This window comes from Fonsecaea monophora, assembly GCF_001642475.1.
Source record: "Fonsecaea monophora strain CBS 269.37 chromosome Unknown Scaff41, whole genome shotgun sequence".
In the NCBI taxonomy this organism is placed as follows: Eukaryota; Fungi; Ascomycota; class Eurotiomycetes; order Chaetothyriales; family Herpotrichiellaceae; genus Fonsecaea; species Fonsecaea monophora.
In genome coordinates, this window is record NW_019173972.1 from 37,567 (window position 1) to 57,356 (window position 19,790).

Below are 19,790 nucleotides of genomic sequence, written 5' to 3' on the forward strand. Positions count from 1 at the left end.
GGGGAGTATCCACATTGTCGTCCCTTATGAGAACAAGGATGCTCATGCCTTCCGTCACGATCCAGAAGGCTTCTCGCCGCCGCCTCCTGCTGCTCCAGCCTTGCCCTTCTTCTTCGCCTTCGCCTTCTCCTTGGCTTTCTTCTTATCCCTCTTCCTCAGCCCCTCCATGCCCTTCTTACAGATCTCGGCATACTTGGTGTAGAACGCCTCCAACTCGGAAATCTCAACCACGGTCGCAAATTTCACCTTGTCCTTCTTCTCGACACCAGCCTTGGATTTCTTGGCCGCTAACCGGTGTTGTTTCGACAGGCCGTTTGTGGCGCGTATCAGGACCTGTGATGAAGGTGAAGATGAGGTCTCTTTGTCTGTGGCTGTCAAGGGCTTTTGAGTGAGGTAGACGGAGCCGTGGGTTGCGGCGTGGGTGGACGAGAGGAGGGTGGTGAGGCGCGAGAGGAACTGTATACACACATATTCACATCAGACACGGCTCATTCGTCTATCAGACGGACAAGGAAGGAAATATCACCTCGTCGTTGCTTAGGCGCTCCTGCGCCATGTTTGTGGGTCTGTTCGTTCTAGCGACAGTTACTGTGATCGAGTTTCCATATTCATAGCAGTGAGGGAATTGGCCGTTGGTTGGTGGGGGATGCACGGAGGATCGTGACACAAAAAATGCCGCCTAAACTTCGGCTGAACCACCTCCGCATTTTCCAAAAAATTAATGTCCAAGTCCAAGCACAATGTTACAAGTGCGCACGGCCCACGAAGTCTTGTCTAGACATTTCCAGACAACCAGGAGAACGGCTTTTCGGGATCTATTGTGTCGGAGCCAATGTCGCGACACAATGCGCGAGCCCGAAATGGCCTGAAGTTACCCTTTGCGCTTGAGAAGGAACTCGGGCTAGAGCACAGGTCGCAACCAAGCGCTAGAGGTGGGCGGCGACAGCAGCAAAATGGCTCGGTGCAGAGCAGAAAAGAGCAGCGCAAGGCGCAAAGACTGGAGAAGAGACAGAATACCAGGGGTGGAAGATCCCAAAGGGGACCGCCGGTGACAGAGAACGGGTTCTCAGATGAAGACTCGGACGCAGATGAAATCGACGAACCCAACCCTGTGCACGTTGCGCCGAAAAGAGACGACACCGTGAAATTGAAGGTTCCGCAAAATGAACCGAAAAAGCTAAAATCAATCCTCAAAAGGCAAAAAATCCAATCTCCATCGTTGTCTGAAACCTCTCTTCCGCCACGATCACGGTCCTCCTCTCCCGGTCTCGTTCTCGACGCCAATTCCCAAGCCTTCAGAGAGCGGGCCGCACAGGATGATGCTGAGATTGCGGCACTTGAGAGAAAACTAGGCTTGAAGAAGAGGAAAACGCCAAAGTCTTTTGCGGACGATGGGTTGGATGAGTTACTCGAGGGGCTGGACGCCGAGGATGGGGGTGTCAAGAGGAAGAGCGAAAGCGAGGCGTGGTTGGAGAGGAAGAGAAGGAAACCTGATACCGAGGACAGTGAGCTTACTGAGGACGATTTTGACCTTGAAGACGAGAGCGAGGATGACGAGCTTGATGAATTCGGGACTGATCAAGGAGACAGTGGTGATCTGTTGGATGAGGACCTGGGAGAGGATTCCGACGAGGAGGAGTCCGAAGACGGTTCGGGGCGAGCAAGTGAGGGCTCGTTTGAAGGCTTCGAGTCAGATGAAGAGATGCCCGACATTCAACCCAAAAAGGTTCGAGAGAATCCTTACGTCGCCCCAGTCTCCCAAACAGCCACAGGGAAATATATTCCGCCATCATTGAGAAAAGCACAAAACTCCGAAGGTCCTTCACTGGAAAGACTGAAGAGGCAACTTCAAGGCCACCTGAACAAGTTATCAGAAGCGAACCTCGTCTCAATACTAGGAGAGGTCGAGAAGCTCTACCAGTCTAACCCTAGGCAGGACGTTACAACCGCCCTGATCGACCTTCTTTTGACCTTGTTTTGTAACAAATCAACTCTCTCAAACACCTTTGTTATCCTTCACGCGGCATTTGCCACCGCAGTATACAAGGTTGTTGGCGTGGATTTCGGCGCGGAACTCCTTTCTCAGTTGATCGAGCGACTTGATCAGTATCGCAGCGATACTGCTACTGGCAAAGAGGCACTCAATCTGATCAGTCTTCTCAGTCACCTCTTCACATTCCGTCTAATTAGCAGCACCATCATCTTCGACTACGTCCGATTATTACTCGAGCGACTAAGCGAGAACAACACGGAGTTGTTGCTGCGTCTAGTCCGGGACTGTGGCCAGCAATTGAGGCAAGATGATCCATCCTCGCTCAAAGATATCGTCCAAATCATGCAAAAGGAGGCCGCCCGAATGAATTCAGCAGGAGCACAGATGAGCGTACGGACGAAATTCATGATCGAAACGATCACGGATTTGAAGAACAACAAGATGAAAGCTGCGGCGAATAATGCAGGCGTAGCAAGTGAGCACATCACACTGATGCGTAAAGTGCTTGGTTCGTTGAATAACAGCCGCACGGTGAGGGCATCTGAGCCGCTGCGAATCACGAGGGATGATATCAAGAACAGCGACAAGAAGGGAAAATGGTGGTTAGTGGGAGCCAGCTGGAAAGGTCATGAGCCTACAGAAGCACCAGCTGAAGGACGAAGTGACAACTCGATCACGATGAATAGTGTTGGACTTGATGACGATGATTCAGTCGATCTCCTCGCCCTATCACGCCATTACGGTATGAACACCGACATTCGGCGCTCCATTTTTGTCGCCCTTCTCTCGGCAGTGGACTACCAAGATGCGCATCTACGCCTCCTCAAACTGCGTCTTAAGCGCACCCAAGAGCAGGAGATCCCCAAAGTCCTGCTTCGCTGCAGCGCCGGTGAAAATCCATACAACCACTATTACACCCTTGTGGCGAGGAAGTTGTGCCTGGACAAGAAGATGCGCAAGGCCTTTCAGTTTGCATTATGGGATTTCTTCAGGAGAATGGGCGAGAAGCCGCCTCGGGAAGACGACGAGGACGAAGATATGGGAGAAGACGATCAAGAAGTGGGACTCACCGAGATCGCCAACGTCGCACGGTTATACGCTTGTCTGATCATGGATGGAGCCGAAACACTGGGCGTATTGAAAGTGCTGGAGCTCGCCTACATCAAGGAACGGACAACCATGTTTGTAGAGCTCTTGCTCATCATTGTCATGACCGAGGCTAAAGACAAACCGGAAGCGTTGACCAAAGTGTTTGAGCGTGCAGCTGAGACGCCTCAGATCATCAAGAGGTTGCAGTTCTTCATTAAGAAAAATGTGCGGACTTCAGATCTGGTCGGAAAGAAGGAAAGAGACATCGTCAAACGAGGCTGCCAAACTGCTCTGGAGACACTGAGAAGACTCGAGGTAATGGACGACGAGGCTGATGTGTGAGAGATGGGTTGCAGACGTATATGAGCCATCGCTCGACATACAAACCATGGGATCGCGTTTGGTTGAAACCGCACAAACCATCCAAAAACTCCGTCTGCCGCCAACATGTGTTTGACGGTCTCTGGCTCTATATGACGGTTCAACACATCATGAAGGAGCAACATATATCTCGTCATAACACACGCTCTCCCAGAAGGAGGTCATGGATGATCACGCTTCGCCCGCAATGCAACGATTTCCAGAAGAAACAGTCGAGATTTCGCTGCACCTCCTCCGCTGGCTTCTCCACGAACTCGATGAATGTGCAAGATCCTTGTATGCCGAGATGGTCCGACCGAGCACGAGCACAAGCACAACGACAAGCGATAGCCCAGGCCCAAGCACAGCTCCTCTCCATGGACACGATACGACCCGTCTGCCCTCGACGGATTTCCAACCCTACTCCAAGATGCCGTCGCCGGGGTTAGCTGTCCCCGACGACTTTCGCGTCTCACTCGACGGCGCCGAAGTGGAGAGGCTGGCCACATGTGCGCTCACCGCCACCCGGGCTCTCTTGGTGAGATATCACCAACTCCAGGACAAGTGGAGGGCGGTCAATCTGCAGAGCCGACAGGCACAGGAAGCAGGGATGGACCTGGTTACGGGACTGTGGAACGAGCTACACCGGGTTCGGAACGGGTCGTGGGATGATGCTGAAGCCCTCAAGCGGAGTATTCAGGGAGCGATCGATAGGCTTGTGGACAGATATTTGAAATCTGTGAAAGCTGCCGAGGAAGGGTGAGGTGATGGCAAGGGTGGGAGGTATTCACGATATCAAAAATGATGGATATGTCAAGAACATGTGGGGCACCTTGAATTTGGTGCGAGCTTTGAGCTCGGAGCCTCGACGAGAAGGATCCTGATGATTCTAGATTCTGCAAGATCGGTCCTGATCTGACACCAGCTAAATGATAGTGGCTTGTGATACAAAAACGGGGTTAGAATAGATGTATTTCTGGTTCGACTTTTAACAACGGGGAGGGAGCCCATTTCATATCGCAATACCACAATCCAAGATGATATTCTGGCCCGTAATAGACTTGTTCAGCACCAGCGTCTTGATCTGGTCGGCGACGTCCTCCGGGGTAGCCGTCGATTTCAAGGCGGCCTTGTCGACTGTGGCCTTGACCTTTGACTCTGGAAATTGTTTGCCCCTGTGGCCAGAAGAAGTCAGCATCGACATTATATTTTTTGCTGCCCAGAGCACGTAGTATGGAAGGAAGACAGAAGCAAGAGCCATAACCAACTGACTTACCATTCCGTCATCATGAGTCCCGGACTAACACTATTACACCGAACCTTTTTGCCGCAAATCATGGCCAGGCCCTTTGTGAGGTGCAGTTGTGCTGCCTTAGTGACGCTGTACGATAGGGAGCTCCCGCTAGGACGGACGCCAGCGAGACTGGCCACGGTGACAAAGGCGCCGCCGACGCGCTCGTCCGAGTCCGCCGTCTTCTCGAGGTGCGGCTTCGCGGCGTAGAGGAGCCACAGGTGGCTCTTGACGTTGACGTTGAAGCAGCGGTCCCAGTCGTCCTCGACGACCTGCTGCTCCAGGTCCATAAAGTCGGTCAGCCGCGTCCAGCCCGCGTTGCTGACCACGACGTCGAGCCGGCCCATCTGCGCGACCGTCTCGTGCACCAGGCGCTCGATCTCGCTGCGCTTGGAGACGTCGGCCCGGATGGCGTGGAAGCGCAGCTGGCCCTGCTGCGTGCTGTACGTGGGCTGGATCGCCGAGGCCTCCTTGATCACCTGGTCGGCCTTCTCCTGCCGCGAGTGGTAGTTGACCACCACGCGGAAGTAAGGGGCCAGAGCCTTGACCGTGGCGGCGCCAAGGCCTGCCGACGAGGCTGTGACCAGGGCGACTTTGGCAGACATGTTCTGCCGAGATTTCTTGGGGATGAGGAAGAACAGAGAATAATTTTTGAGGGGCCGTTCAGAGCTGGATCTTCACGACTTTGGATTGGTGTTTTGGGTTTTATATCTCTGATTGATTGCCCTTCAAGTCTTGAACTGCGGCAGGTGGGTGAGTGGCAGGTGGATTGCCCGCTAGACGCAAAAGTCAAAATGGGGGGGAATTTCTCCGCACTCGCTGTTGCCCCGATGTCGCGGCGGAACATTTCCGGCGACTATTCCGTCGGGTTGATTATGCTTGCACGTGATGGAACATTTCCTCCTCCCATTGAGTTGCTCATTCTACCCGACCACATTCTAGATGGATAACACCAAAAGTGACCAATTTGCTTAGCAATATTACCCTTTCTTGAACGACTTCGAACCACCAGGGTTTAAAGACAGTTGGAATCCGGTGGCGTTATCGGTTGAACCAACATACCTCAACATACATGCAAAGCCAAATTCGCAGAGTAAATTCACTCATCGTCAAATTCCAGCGTCCAGAGATCCCCAAGTCGCTCGTTAGATTCCGCAAGACCCCCATGGATCACCACCTTGGGCGATGGTGAGCTACGCAAGGCATCAGCATCAAACCAACCCCGCGGAGCAGGTCGATTTTCACCCTGTATGTCCACTTTGGTCCAAGCCGACGTGTCAAGGTGGAAAATCCAGATGTCGTCAAGCATCTTTCCTGCGCCTTGGTGGCCGAGATTGCTGGGATCACTCTCGCCAAACAGGGTGACCAGAACCGATTTGTCCGAAATTGTGATTGGCACAAGGCAGCTTACACTCCGAGCGGTAGGCCCAGAGCGGCCGTCTGCATGATACGGCACAGTTGTCCAAGTATCGTCGGCGATATGATATATGTCAAGGCTGCCACCTTGTTCAGTCTTGCCATCGAAGCCATTCATGCGATACAGCTTGCCGTCCGCGTATGCGATGGAAGGTCCTCCCCGTTCAGGCTCTGGGGCATCAGCCAGCCGTTTCCATGTCTGATCCGCAATCTGGAAGGACCAAAGATCGCGAAGTCTACCCTTTTCCGGACAGCCAGCATGGAGGAAGAGGGTATTATGACCATCGGATGTCAACGCGTAGTAGCTTCGACCTTCGGGATATGGCAGAGATCCGTCTTTGGGAGCAACGCGCGACCACTGTTTTCCCAATGGATCAAAAGCCCACAGCGAGCCATTCTCCTCAATTGGACTCATGGCAATCCCTCCCCGACCAGAAAAAATATAGAACTGTCCATTCACGACTGTCGAAAGAACACCCACCCGCGGAGATGGGCCTGAACTCGATGCCGTGATCTTTGACACCAAATGTTCATTGTTCTGAACTGCTAAGATGTCAACTTTTAGCAGATTGGGAGGATCTGAGCCTCTGAAACTGACCCTCACCGAGAGAAACTACGTCAACATCCGAGTCGACAGGCTCCCGTGGTTTAATCTCTCCGCCGTAGATGTAGGCATTGCTGCCAATCACAGCCAATGCGTGCGAGGATCTCTTGACCTTCTGCTCGTCCAGGATGCATGTCCACTTAGCTCTTACCATGTTGACACTGCAGTTAGATATCGTCAGTGGTACCAACGGCCGAAACAGGAAGAGGTACATTCTTTGAAAACAGCTCGACCAAGAGGACATCGCGGGCAGTTTAGTTGATTGGCCAGAAAATGAGGACCTTAAGCCAGACTGGAAGCTCCTAGATTGTGTACGGATACGTGAACAGTACGCCAATTGGCAATCCATCAAACGCGGCCAAGTATATCACACAAGGGTAGAACATTAGATCTAACTTCCTACCTATCCTGCTCGGTGGGCGATGTATTCCAAAGAGTGAGATCGGGCCTGTCTGGAGAGAAAAAGGAACCGGACCTGAAAGGGAAATCAGGATGGAGTGTCCTCGCACGTGACTGTGTTATGCTTAAGTAAGCTAGGGCATCTGTTAAACAATGTGCAGTGCGTGCAGCCATCTATCAATCAACATCAAACAAGACACTTCGAAAAAACTACTCTGCGCGATAGCATCCGACAATGCTCGAGATCATGGAAATGTTGAAGAGCTCTGCCCCAGAGCAGGCTTATTCACCAGCCATTTATTCTCATCGTCAGCTCGCTGTTCATTCCAGGACGATCACCTCGTTGCGAGCCAATCTGCTTCCTCAGTCCCCACCATGACTGATGTTGGGTTGTGCTGTGTACTCGTCGCATTCAACTTTCGCTTGATCACCAGCCTTTCTCGAAATCGTATGTCTCAAAGCACGAGCGACAGGGAACCACTTTCTCTCGCCGCACCTGACCTCCTTAAGCTCATTTCAATTCGGCGGAGGCAGAGTGCTTCCATGGTGCGCATGATGGGACTGATGACGAGTATCATTCAAATATAAATAGGGCCATTACAACATGGAAAGGTAAGTCTCGAGCTTGAACGGTGCCGTTTCTGCCACCGCAAGTCTAGCCAGCATCATGAGACTCTTCGTCATCCCAGTATTTGCCTGCGTAGCGGCATGGGTTACGGCCCTTTCTTTCCCAAGCCAGAGTCTCGGTGGTCTCACGATCATTGAACAACCGGATCCAGACAAGCGACAACTTTCGCAAAACATTGGCCGATCCTACCTGATAAGGTGTGACGTGGATCTGGAGCTGACATTGTCCGGGTGACCTGGGATCAAACATCGCTTTTTGTCCAGATAGCATTGGAGGAGAACGGCAATGTTGGCTCAGATCAGATGGGGACACCACGCGGCATCTTGGACAACAAGCTAGCCGGCTACGACAACATGGCAATGTCTTGGAAATTGACTGGCAACCTGGGTGGCGAGGACTACCTGAATCGCAGTCGAGGACCGTTGAACGAGAGATCGATGTACGCCGAACGCCAGGGCTAGCATTTAACATGGTTGCTAGTGGTACCGATACGCATGTTTATAGGTATATTGCATCATACGGCGAGGACTGCATCCACCCCCAGGGGGTGAGCGGGTGGTGGAAGGCTAGAAAGTGATTCGAGTGGTCAAAGACACGAAGTCTAGAGGCTCTCGGATAATACTAAGGAGAAGAGATTCCAGGTGGCAGAAGGGCATGCCACTGGTACCAGGGATCCCAGCGGAATTTGGATGGGCTTCGCGCTCCCGCGCATTGATAGAGCTGCCATATGATATGCGAAGTCGACAACAATTGTCTGCATCATGAGATCCCACAAGCGAAGTCCCCTGTTCGACGCCGTGCATCACTCCCAGGGTTGTAAGGATGCTGCTGTCGTCGTTGGTTCGTCCAACCCGCTCATGTTCTGAGCGGGACATTCGAGATCGTCCCTGAGCCACCATCCAGGTCGCTCCGTGTATTCCTATTGCTGGATGAATTTGGAGCCTGGACCAATCAATCTGCATTTCCGGTCTTCAGAAACTTGAATGGTGGTTTTCCCTTGGGCACAGATGGAAAGTCATGTAGGCTCGCCAAAGGATTTGTAGCACTGGCCTGGAAAGGATCTTCACATGCGAGATGACGGGTCTCGCTACCGACAAGCCTTGCTTCGAGACGAGGGAATCAGTGTCGGTGCCTAGTAACCGACTTTCCAGAGTCGAATAATGTGGAGACTCCGATCGAGAGACATCGACTGGTGCAAGTACCTACCTGGTAGGGCTCAGTAGAATGATGGCTGACGGTGTTGTCGCCCTAGATGGGCATACTTTGCCCTCAAAAGTCGTGAAAAGTCATGCGCAATGAGGGATGGATCTTGACATTGGCAAAACCCAACCGCCACGGCTCGGGTGTGTCTTCCACCTAGGGGCTTGAGACCCTCCATCCCCAAAGCCACATACTTCAGACACAGAGTGGAACGCTCAAGAGGTGAGGTGGAGCTGTTTCCATGTCGGGGTGGTCGTCCTGACGTGGATCTCTGGGTTGGAGAGTATCAAAGCAGAGTCTTCCAGATGAGAAGTCGTGGGTGGCTAGGACATGCGGAAACTTTCATCACGGTCAGTCTTTTCTCGTGAATGCCTCGCAAAGCTGGTCCAACCACGATCCCATGCTCAAAAGTCTTGGAAGCATGTGAAGATATTTCCACAACTCTCCTCTTACAATAGCACCGTGCTCGCAAAACTCCGTAAAGATGTATTCCGGAAGCTCCACTCTGTCAATGGAGAGTAGAGCTGTTGAGCGGTGCTGGCGAACAGGGTATGTGCATTGGGCTTTTCGATCCCCTGCAATTCATTTCCACCCTTTGTATAGACCGACATCACCCTTTCACTTCTCTTTTCTTGCATCCACTAATGGACGATCTTCTGTAGAGCATCCGAGGAGGGTTCTAGCAGAATTGAGCACCAATCATTGTTCCTAAGCACGGTGGGAAAGGATCAGCGGGCACCAAGGACCCATCAAAGCCGGATCGAGGACTTGCCGGTATTATGATTTCTCTCTCTTGCTTAAGATGATCAGGGACCATCGTTCCGCCGCCTGCCTTCTCCGCATTACGCAATTCTGTAGGAGCTCGACATGGGCCAGAACCTCGTATGGCGGCATTGTGCCTTTTGGAACTCTTGTGGACAGAAATTTCACATGTGAAGAACTCAGCTCGTAGCGCTGAGACGAAGTGTAACACACAGCGTCTCAGCATAGGACGGTCCCGAGAGGGAGGGTAGGTGTCGTCGCTGCTATTGGGTGGCTTGTGCTTGTCTGCTTCTTGAAGAGCTAGGCTTGCTCACGGAGCGTCCAGAGGAGGCAGGCTTTGAGATGGAGACGGCAGGACAAGTACGGAACGAATAGGTTGATCCAAGCCCCAGTTCGGGTGTCGAAAGTACCTCGTACAGTTTTGTGTAAGACGAGCAGTGGCAGGAGGACCTAATAAAAGTGGAAGAAAGCGTCCCGTGGATTCTTTACGTACTGAACGGAGAGCAGCTTTTCCACATCCAACGAGGCTGCATGCATTGGCCTCGCTGGTCTTCCATACTTGGCATAGTGAAGACGCTTCGGGATGCGGGGAGCCCTGGATCAGCATGGCCGTTTCCCTAAAGAACTTACTGGGGGGAAGGACACAGCCGAATTACCGATGCGATTGGCGGGCCTCCAGGGAAGCTTGAAAGGCTCAGTAGGCCCTGGAAACCCCCGGGCTCCGGGGCTCGGCACCCCAAGCTTACCACCCAGTAACCTCCCAGTAGCCCTTAGTAGCCTCCACTAGTCTTCCAGTAGCTCGCCGGTAAGACCACCAGAAGCCTAGCGAACCCCTCCAGCTAGTGGGTCTATCCGACGACTGACGAAAACTCATTCTCAACCCTTCTCTCCTGTGTATGGCAGGCTGCGATTGAAGGTCATCCACATCAGTTTGTAAAACTTCCATCACCATCTGCGTCTCATGAAGACGTACGACCGCAACGATCTTCATTCGCTGGCCTGACTATCACCCCCCAAAATGACGCTTTGAGAGCAACATCTCGCGCCCATCTAGTTGGACTACACATTGCAGTATCCCACCCATTCGGTGCCATCCCGGGTCTACTTCAGATGAGGGGAAAGTGTACGTATTCAGTCCACCTTGACTAAAACTATGCAGTAGTGGAACAGCACGCAGTCTTCAGCCATTTTTCCCATGGCCTCAACGGTTAGCGATGGCGCAACCTAGACTGCGCCCCGAACGAGCCATGTCCATTTCGCATTGCCTGTTCGGGTGTGGAACAAACAGACGTGGTCGTGGGATTGGTCTCCTCAGACCACTGCCGTCAGGACGAATACGAGTACAACGGTTGAATCTATTCCTATGGCAACAAAACGCATATGTTCTATCCTGTTCCCATTAGAATCATGGCAGAAGGACCTTACGTGACTGTGGAGAAACTCGAGATTAGAAGAGTTCGCTGGATGTCGTCGGCTAAGCGAATGTGTCCGAATCTAGGATAACTCCAGGATGCGGCCAACATGATGCTTTCAGCTTCTTTACGTATCTCATTCCGCCCTGCCGTGCGAATACCCATCAAAGAGCTCGCAAAGAGGATGATGATGTTTCAATCCCTACACCACCCTTGACCGGCCTGTCCGAAACGGGAGGTGGCTTGCAGATTGGCAGAAAATGAGAGCTGTGCGAAGGTTGTGGTCTGTGGGGACACATCACACGTTGGTATTATCAGTACCATCACCCCAGAAAGGTGAACGAGGACCAAGAGCCATCGTCGATAGCTTTTCGCATTTACGTGTTAGGTGGGCCGATGATGCAGCCTTTGCAGAAGAGCTGAAGACGATCTCATGGATGTGGTGACACTTGCTCCTTGCGGCAGACCCGACATGCTCCGCCATCTCTTTTCGACCGGGTCGAGAGAGAGTATTGCCCAGCAGCTAATGCTGAGGATATGTCCAAATACGTCCAATGACACACGGCACAAGTGAAAACCTTCCAGGACCGAATGTGGCTCTCTCGCTTTTTGGAGTATATAGCTCTGTGCAAGGATGGCCGCGTTCCCCGCCTCTCAGTTTTCATCGTCAGGATAGGAGCCGGCTCAGTGACATCTTTTGGCTGCCTTAGGAGGGACTGTCAAGATGCTTGGTCTATTGCGGCAACCGTTTGGTATAAAGTTCCCCTCCCCGGCCGGAAAGCTGTTTTCTAACTAGATTCTTCCATACAGGACAGGACTCTTCGGCTCCCAAGGCCGACAGACACTCTATCATGGCTCCTTCTGCCACTTCTTCTTTTCGACACGTCAGTACCTCGTCGACTAAAGGCTTCGAGTACACATCCACCTCTTCCATATCCAACGGTGTCAACGGAACCAATGGCGTCAACGGAGGCTCATACTCGGCACTTACCCCTCCAGACATCCCGGATAGCACAGTCCAGTCCGCTACGCCAATGCCGTCAGTCTTTACACAGCGACCACGCGCTGGGACTGATCGCACGTCCTCCTTCGGCGGCTTGGAGCAAGTCAAGGAGCAGTTGGCCACGTCCCGCAACCATGCCTACCGTGTCCTTGGCTCTAACTTCGGCGGCTATGCGTTTGACACTTCCATTACTGGACTTCTTGAGTGGATTCGAGACGAAAGACTCATCAGACTCCCTCACAGAGGTGGTTCTTGGGATCGTGTCCTGATCGCCGCACAACACTTCGCAGAACAAGTCCACAGATTTAATGTTGCCATTTCAACCTTTGAGTCTGACATCAACGCAGCTACAAATTTGGTCTTTGGGCAGTGTTTGCTATTGCTGGAGGTACGCTGTCCTCTATTTTTATGCCTCTTCCTATTCTTCATTTAGCCCATTGCTTCCACTCGAGCTCACTGTCTCGCTTCTTTTACTGCTTTGAATGCAAGCCCTTGACACCTTTGCAGAAGCACAAATCCTTCTATATCACTGTTATTGCTTCTCCCCCGCCATAGAAGCTCGATTGCGCTGACCCTTCTTTTAGCTTGGAAGCGACAATGCTCCAGCATTGGAGACAGTTTTCAACCTCTTCTACCAGTTCGGTCTCGAATTGTCGCCACTGTTGAAGCGCGTCGACATCATTACCACATCTCGACTCATTTCCGACAACCTCTCCAAAGCCTTTTCGGAGCTCCTGTCTATCGTGACTGGGGTCGCGATTACGTTCTGGCAGATCGTCCATGGGAACAATTCGTCGACCAATCTCGACATCTTCTCCACCTTTAGCACATCTATCGAGAGTTTTCGCTCTCGAGTCTCGCAGTGTTCTCAAGATATGTGGAACTTCAGCTTGACGGCCAGTGGCTTGAGAGAGACTCATGTCCTGGAAGCCCTACAGGCGTGGCTGGCTCCGCAGGACACTGTTTTGGCATTCTTGGCTAGCAACAACATCAACATTGCCAGCCGACCAGAACAATTTACCTGCACATGGTTCCAATCCCACTTGACAAACTTCATGCGCAATGGGGAAAGCTCGCTCATTGTCGAAGGCAAGACTGGCACAGGCAAGACGACGCTGGCCAATTGGACTGTCGATCGACTCCAACGACCTATTGGCCGCAAGCTGGTCTTCCCCCTCAGCTTTTTCTTCAACAGCAACATCCCTGCTCAGGCAAACTCTTTCGCACTGCTGAAGACACTCTTGTGGCAGATTCTATCTCAGCGGATTGGAGATATCCACTTGTACAAAGCCTTGGCTGAAGCATATCACGAATTCAAGGACTCCAACGCTTTGCACAGGAATGAGGAAATCTTGTGGTCCGTCCTTGAAAAGGTGCTGTCAGCTATTGATGAGGATGAGACAAATACTCTGGTCCTTGTCGTTGACGGCCTTGACGAGATCGCTGGACAAAGATCCCATGCTCATGCCGTTGCCAACAAGCTCCATGACCTAGCCGTCAAGATACCTGGCTTGCGATTGATACGCTTCTCCCAACCCCTGGAGGCGACCCATTCGAAATCCGAATACGTCAAACTCTCGACAGAAACTCTGATCGATGACATCCGTACCATTGTGCGTCGAGAGCTTGGCGACAACAAGTCGTTCGCGGCCATTGAAGATGGCGCCCAAGAATCTGCCATTGACAAACTTGCAGCCGCCGCTGATGGTTCTATCCTGTGGGCGTGGCTTGCCACCCAATACATAGGACATCAAAAGGTCCATTCTACATTCGATGAAGCTCTGCAGACCCTTGTCTCCGGCCCAAAGACTGTGCCAAATCTAGTGGAGAGACTGATGTCGGTGCTTCGCATCGATGCACGAGCGAAAAACTTGCTTTCCGTTACTCTGGCTGCCGAGAGGCCCTTACTGCTTTCAGAACTAGAGCTGTTACTCCAGGCACAGCCAACCCGTCTTGCAATGGATGAAAAAATCGTCGAATTACGCGACCTGACCGCATCTGTGGCCCCGTTCCTTGTTAGGGGCGAAGGCATGTTAGCCATCAGACATGTGGCCATCAAAACAGCCTTGATTGCAGCCGCCGAGAAGTCGAAAGAGTACTTGCTGGTCCAAGATCGACACAGAGATATGCTCACCCGTATTCTGATCCATGCGAAGACTTCTCTCCGAGAGGATCAAGAGCCTACGCTGGATTATCTAGACTTCGGCAGGATCCATCGTCCCTCTCACTCTCGCCAGCTGCTTGAGTATACTGTGAGATACTGGATTGTTCATTTCAAGCAATCTTTATTGATAAAGCGCGGGGGAGATCTCGATATCCCCAAAGAGTTTGCGAGCATCTTCCCGTCGACTGTGACGTTGGCACTCCTTGAGGAGGCTTGTTGGCGTGCGCAGACATCGCCCAATGAGGCGGCAGAGCTCCATGCCCTCGCCTATCGTGTTCGCACGAACTTATTCGGCCAGGACCACGCCTGCGTCCTACAGGCAGCAATCGTCGTTGCAAAGATATACGAGACAACCCTGTTTCGACTCCACGATGCAGCGTCTTGGTACATGACTTCAATCAAGGTTGCTGCAAAGATATTGGGTTCGCATCACGATCTCGTTGTCCAACTCTGTCTCTGCTTGTTGCGGGTGACAGAGGGCTTGGTCACGAGAAGCAGAAGCCAGATCACGACTTATCGGGAGGAAACCCTGCGAATCCTCGTCTCCGCCTATACCTACCGCTACGGCGCGAGCTCGAGGGAAGTGTCGGCATGTTACAGACAATTGAGCGAGCTTTACGTCTTCATTGGCGAAACCGAAAAGACCGAGGAGTTCAAGCAGAAGACCAGTTCGTCCGCCGTGGATGATCAAACCGTCCAGGAGAATGGTGACAAGGTATCTCGTAGTCTGGATGTCACCCTCCGCAAACGCAAGGAAAAGGAACTCATTGATACTTTTGAGGGATCCGTAAGTCAGACCCTTCCCAGCAGCACTGATCTCACCTCGCCGCCCTCAGTTCTATCCTCCCATCCGTACTCGGCCTTGAGCTAACTGCCATTCACAGCTGTTTGCTGGTTACCAAGAAGAAACCGCAGAGTCCCTCACCTTAGCGCTGGTTGAAGGCGTATTTACTCGTGCCGCGGAGTTTATCAAACGCGAGGACTATGAAAAGGCCGAAGAACTGTACATTGAGCTCTGGTGGAAACTGACCGAGCATTGTGCCAGTGTCAGGACCTTGGAGTGGCATCAGAAGAAGCTAGAGTTGATGCTGGCGTATGCTCGCTTCTTGCACTCTCGCAACCGCGTTGATGAAGCTTCTTCTGTCCTTCTATTTGCTTGGAAGGAGTTTGAGCACAGCGAATTTTCAATGTACGAGTCCATCGTGCGACTTTTGAAAGAGATCGCCGTCGTCATGAAGACCGTCAGGCTCAACACGGTAGCTCTGTCGGTCTATCAGAAATGCTTCGCGTACTACAAAAACGTCAGCGAAACCACCTTCATCTCGGAGATCGAAGAGCAAATCACTGCCACGTCTATGGAGATAATCAAATCTTCAACCACGACTGTCAGTGAATCTACCGAGGTTACCATACGTGAGGTAAGTCATGTTGCCATTGCCTGAGAGGGCGGCACAAACCCGTTGCCACTTACAAATGGGTGCTAACTGCAAGGTTGAAGGTCTTTGAACATACTATCACAACTACCTCTGAGGTTACCCATTCCACCTTCGAACTTTCCAAGTCACTGACGGCGATCTACATTGAGCAAAGTCGGTATGCGCAAGCTATAACAGTTCTCGAGAGCACAATGAAGAAAGGTTGGGCTGGATTGTTCAACGATGCACTCGAGAGCATTACTCTGCCTTCCAAATTCTCCACCGAGAGCGTTATGCTCGCTGTGCGCCTTGCAGAATGCTACGAACAACACCAGGTCCTGGACCAGAGCGAGCAGATTTACCTGAGACTCTACCGTGCTCATCACAAGTCTCACAGCATCGACAACCCTGCTGTGGCCAAATACTCTGACATGTATGTGTCGTTCCTGAGACGCCACGGCCTTCACGACCGCATCATCAGCTTCTATCAGGAATTGCTGATTGACTACCGCAACTTCTATGGCAAGAGCGACAAGAAGACTATCAACCTGCTCTATATTCTTGCAGACACTTGTCGGACCCACCATCTTGTTCATAGGTACTGGGTGGAGTATTACCTGGAAATTGTCAACGCCGTCAACAAAGGTGACTTGATCAGCCAGAGAGATGCCCTACGTGCTCTCATTATTGTCGCGGAGCATTTCTATGAAAGTCGGCGATTCACGGAAGCGTTGATCCATTTCAGGTCAATTGCGGCGACATTCATCAAGTTTGGCACTCAATATGAACAGTTCACTGATGCGGTAGTCGTCCAACGCCTGCTCGAGAAGTATTACACTTCTATGGAAGAGACCAAGCTGGATGTCGACCAACACGTCAAGATCTTGAGAGAGATTCGCGAAGCTTGCTTCAAGTATTATGGAGAAAAATCCGTCATCTCCGTTGTCACAACCAGCGCACTAGCTGAGGCGTGCTCAAAGAGTCAAGAGTATTGGTGAGTCGTCCACCGTTACAAGCACAAGCCTTGAATGTCATCGCTTTTGGTTATTGTACGCTGACAACTGTCCACAGGTTTGAATCCATCCGCTACTTCGAGATCGTGTCGCAGCATTCAGGCATGGTGTCCGTCCAGACCATCGAGCGATCCAAGAGTATGATCAAGGAGCTTTACATCAAGCAGATCACCTCAACAAAGTCCACGACATTGAGCAAAGAGACTGTTGAGAAGGCTGAGTTGCTGTTGTTTGAAAAATACATATCAAGTCGCCGAGCGCATGAATACACGCAGACGAAGACACTCAAGCAACTTCAGCAACTGATTGCCATCTACCACAAGCAACAGAAGACCGATCATATCATCAAGGAACTCCGGTCCCTGATCTTGGACATCGTCCTGAATGTACGCACAACGGAAGAGCTGGTTTACGTGGCCGATTTCCTCGCCACGATCTTCATCAGCTACGACCTCCGCCGCTATGCGCTAGAGATTGTACGGGATCTCAAACTTCAGGCCATCTACAAATCTGCTCCAAAGACCTCAGCATTCTACGGTGCGACAATCGGGCGAGCTTGCTTCGCTTTCATTGCTGCCTTTGAGTATCACGTCCGCAGCGATCATACCCTAAGCATTGCTCACAACATTGCTGAGCTGGTGGCCGTAAGTACCCCCCAACTTTGAGACCCGAACAATTTCATTGCCATCTGCTCCCTGCAATACATGTCTCAAGCCAACTGACTGAACTCAATTAGGAACACTTGTTCTACGAACGTTTTGTCAGGTCCATCAAGGCCAAGGCGAAGCTGCAAGCGGTCTTTGTCCATGCGGCCCGTCTGCGCCATATTCTCGTCCGAAACAAGCGCTTCGAGGACTTTGCCATTATTGAGACGCAGCTGATTGATTTCTTCGCTGCCACCGAAGTCTCGGTGTCCAAGGCGGTGTCGCGCGCAGCTCTGAAAGCATTTGTCAATGTCATCACCAAATATGCCGCCGAGCATCCAAACGTCCACTTTAAGAGTTTTGTTGTTGCCGCCAGCTACGCCGCAGTTGACCAGCTTCGTCTGTTGTTGAAGCAGAACAAAGATCAGGAGGCCCTTGACCTTGCGACCTGCACGTTCAAGTTCCTCATGGCGCATGAAGGTCTTGATGACCCCACCGAGATCCGCCTTGGGTTCCAGCTATGCCTGATGACGGCCGGGAGAGGCGAGTTTGCGTACAAGAGCAGCAGTCCCAAGGTCCAGAGTGAGATGCTTGCGCTCTCCCAACAGATCCTGGCTGAGGTCTTCGATATCTGTAAGAACAACAACATCAACATCGCTCGAGCACAGCTCTCAGAGCTCAACGAACTCATCAGTTTGATCGGCGAGCACAAGGACTATTCCCGTCTCTCTTGGCTTCTCAATACACTTTGGACGTCACGCGAGGGTCAGAGTTCCTGGCCACAGGATACCATTCTGGATCTGGGCTTCCGCCTTGTCCAAGCGGAGTTCAGTGCTGGCAACTACAAACCTGCCTTGCGCTTGTGCGAAGACATTGTCTACAACATCAAACGCGTGCACGGCTCGAGAAACCCACGTTTGTACTCGTGCTGGAATCTGCTGGCGGAACTCTACACCGGGTATGCGAACCATCTCCTGGCTGAGGCCGGCAAGCAGGATCCTGCAACCAAGAAGGCGACTGAGCAGAGCGCCCTTCTTTACCTGCGTAAAGCGGCAGATGTCCATCTTACGGCCCTCAAGCAATTGGTTGATGCCGATGCGGCCGATATTGGCGACGACGATGATTACGAGCTGGATGTCGACATCAGCTTGAAGAAGTCGGCCACAACGAACGGCACTAGCTCTCAGGGCCAAGTCAACGGAGACCACAAGCACGTGCGCTCATTCCAGAACCGGGAAGAGGAGCTCGAAATCGTGCGCCGACACCTGAGATTGCTCAAGCTGGCGCTCCAGCGGGCGGGTGGCTTCTTCAAGTCGGCCAAGGAGTACGAGGCGTTGACCCACAAGATCAGCGCCCACTACGGTGAAGATCTCAAGCTCAAGGACGTCGAGTGGAGTGCCGCGAAGTGGAAGGTTGACGGGCTGGGGTTGGGCCAGGCGGAGGCGCAGAAGCAGGACGGCGTGTTCCGTGTGCCTGCACACTGGGAGATTCATGTGGCGTAAGAGTGAGGGAAGAGGGAAGAAGAAGCATTTGGGTATCGGAGCGGAGGTGCAAGTCCAGAATGCGAGGAACGGACAATGGTGATACAGAATGATAACAACTCGGAAACCATGGCACATTTGAACCAGGCAGAGGAAAATGCTTGTTTGTTGTTAGTCGACGTTTGATATTTCGTTGAAATGCATGCATCACATGTCTTGTACTCGTTACACACTCTGTATTGTTCTGCCACTCTATCATTCCATCTCTCTGCTCCACAGAGAGAGAGTGTGTGTGTGCGCGCGCATGTTTTCGTTTATCTTTTTCTTTCTAGTCCCCCCTTTTTTAAGCGAGCGAGCCCTTGCACCTCAGCAAAGGCGCCGATCTACCCGTTTGAACTTTGGACTTGCTTGTACTTATGCACGTACCTGTACCCGTCTGTAACGTATTTATGCGTGTGTGTGATGTGGACATTTTACCTGTACAAAAACGTAACATTACCCCCCCCCCCCTCCTCCCGGTGGTCATCTACCTAGTAGTCAGTCCGCGCGTCGGCTTCGGACAATGCTGACAAAAATCCCAAAATCCCAGAATTCAAAACTCCGCTCCGCCCGCTCTCTCCGTTCCGTCAAGAGGAAAAAAAAAAGGCAAAAGGGCCTATTTTCATCCTCGAACGGACCGCAATACAAGATTTGAAATGAGAAGGGAGGATCGATGGGTAGTAGGTACGAGGTATATTTTATCTAGCCTTTTGACGCCGCTTTGGTGGTTTTACTACTCCTAATAACGGGTAGGTGTATGCGGGTGGGTTGTTGGATGAGTGGGTGGGTGAGTGGTGTGGTGTGGTGTGGGATGGAGTAGACTTATCGCGAGGCTGGGGGGATGCGCATAGACATGCACAAGGCAGAGGAGCAAAGT

At 52.0% G+C, this 19,790-nt stretch overlaps 6 protein-coding genes across 6 annotated transcripts; 3 read left to right on the forward strand and 3 right to left on the reverse strand.

Annotated features, from left to right (window-relative positions):
• Positions 1–54: 54 nt before the first annotated feature.
• AYO21_06091 (hypothetical protein) lies at positions 55–556 on the reverse strand (the record flags this gene model as incomplete). The annotated part of the gene is made up of 2 exons (XM_022656055.1): positions 55–456; positions 527–556. 2 exons carry the CDS (start codon positions 554–556, stop codon positions 55–57), a joined length of 432 nt encoding a protein of 143 aa, XP_022511575.1.
• Positions 557–832: 276 nt separating this feature from the next.
• On the forward strand, positions 833–3,424 carry AYO21_06092 (hypothetical protein; the record flags this gene model as incomplete). Its single annotated transcript, XM_022656056.1, has 1 exon — positions 833–3,424. One exon carries the CDS (start codon positions 833–835, stop codon positions 3,422–3,424), a length of 2,592 nt encoding a protein of 863 aa, XP_022511576.1.
• Positions 3,425–3,626: 202 nt separating this feature from the next.
• Positions 3,627–4,205, forward strand: AYO21_06093 (hypothetical protein; the record flags this gene model as incomplete). Its single annotated transcript, XM_022656057.1, has 1 exon — positions 3,627–4,205. One exon carries the CDS (start codon positions 3,627–3,629, stop codon positions 4,203–4,205), a length of 579 nt encoding a protein of 192 aa, XP_022511577.1.
• A 249-nt stretch (positions 4,206–4,454) lies between these two features.
• AYO21_06094 (hypothetical protein) lies at positions 4,455–5,338 on the reverse strand (the record flags this gene model as incomplete). The annotated part of the gene is made up of 2 exons (XM_022656058.1): positions 4,455–4,617; positions 4,719–5,338. 2 exons carry the CDS (start codon positions 5,336–5,338, stop codon positions 4,455–4,457), a joined length of 783 nt encoding a protein of 260 aa, XP_022511578.1.
• A 494-nt stretch (positions 5,339–5,832) lies between these two features.
• On the reverse strand, positions 5,833–6,907 carry AYO21_06095 (hypothetical protein; the record flags this gene model as incomplete). The annotated part of the gene is made up of 2 exons (XM_022656059.1): positions 5,833–6,695; positions 6,754–6,907. The coding sequence occupies 2 exons, from the start codon at positions 6,905–6,907 to the stop codon at positions 5,833–5,835; spliced, it is 1,017 nt and encodes a 338-aa protein (XP_022511579.1).
• A 5,098-nt stretch (positions 6,908–12,005) lies between these two features.
• AYO21_06096 (hypothetical protein) lies at positions 12,006–18,895 on the forward strand (the record flags this gene model as incomplete). The annotated part of the gene is made up of 6 exons (XM_022656060.1): positions 12,006–12,545; positions 12,742–15,108; positions 15,206–15,739; positions 15,820–16,730; positions 16,808–17,393; positions 17,486–18,895. The coding sequence occupies 6 exons, from the start codon at positions 12,006–12,008 to the stop codon at positions 18,893–18,895; spliced, it is 6,348 nt and encodes a 2,115-aa protein (XP_022511580.1).
• Between the last annotated feature and the right edge of the window lie 895 nt (positions 18,896–19,790).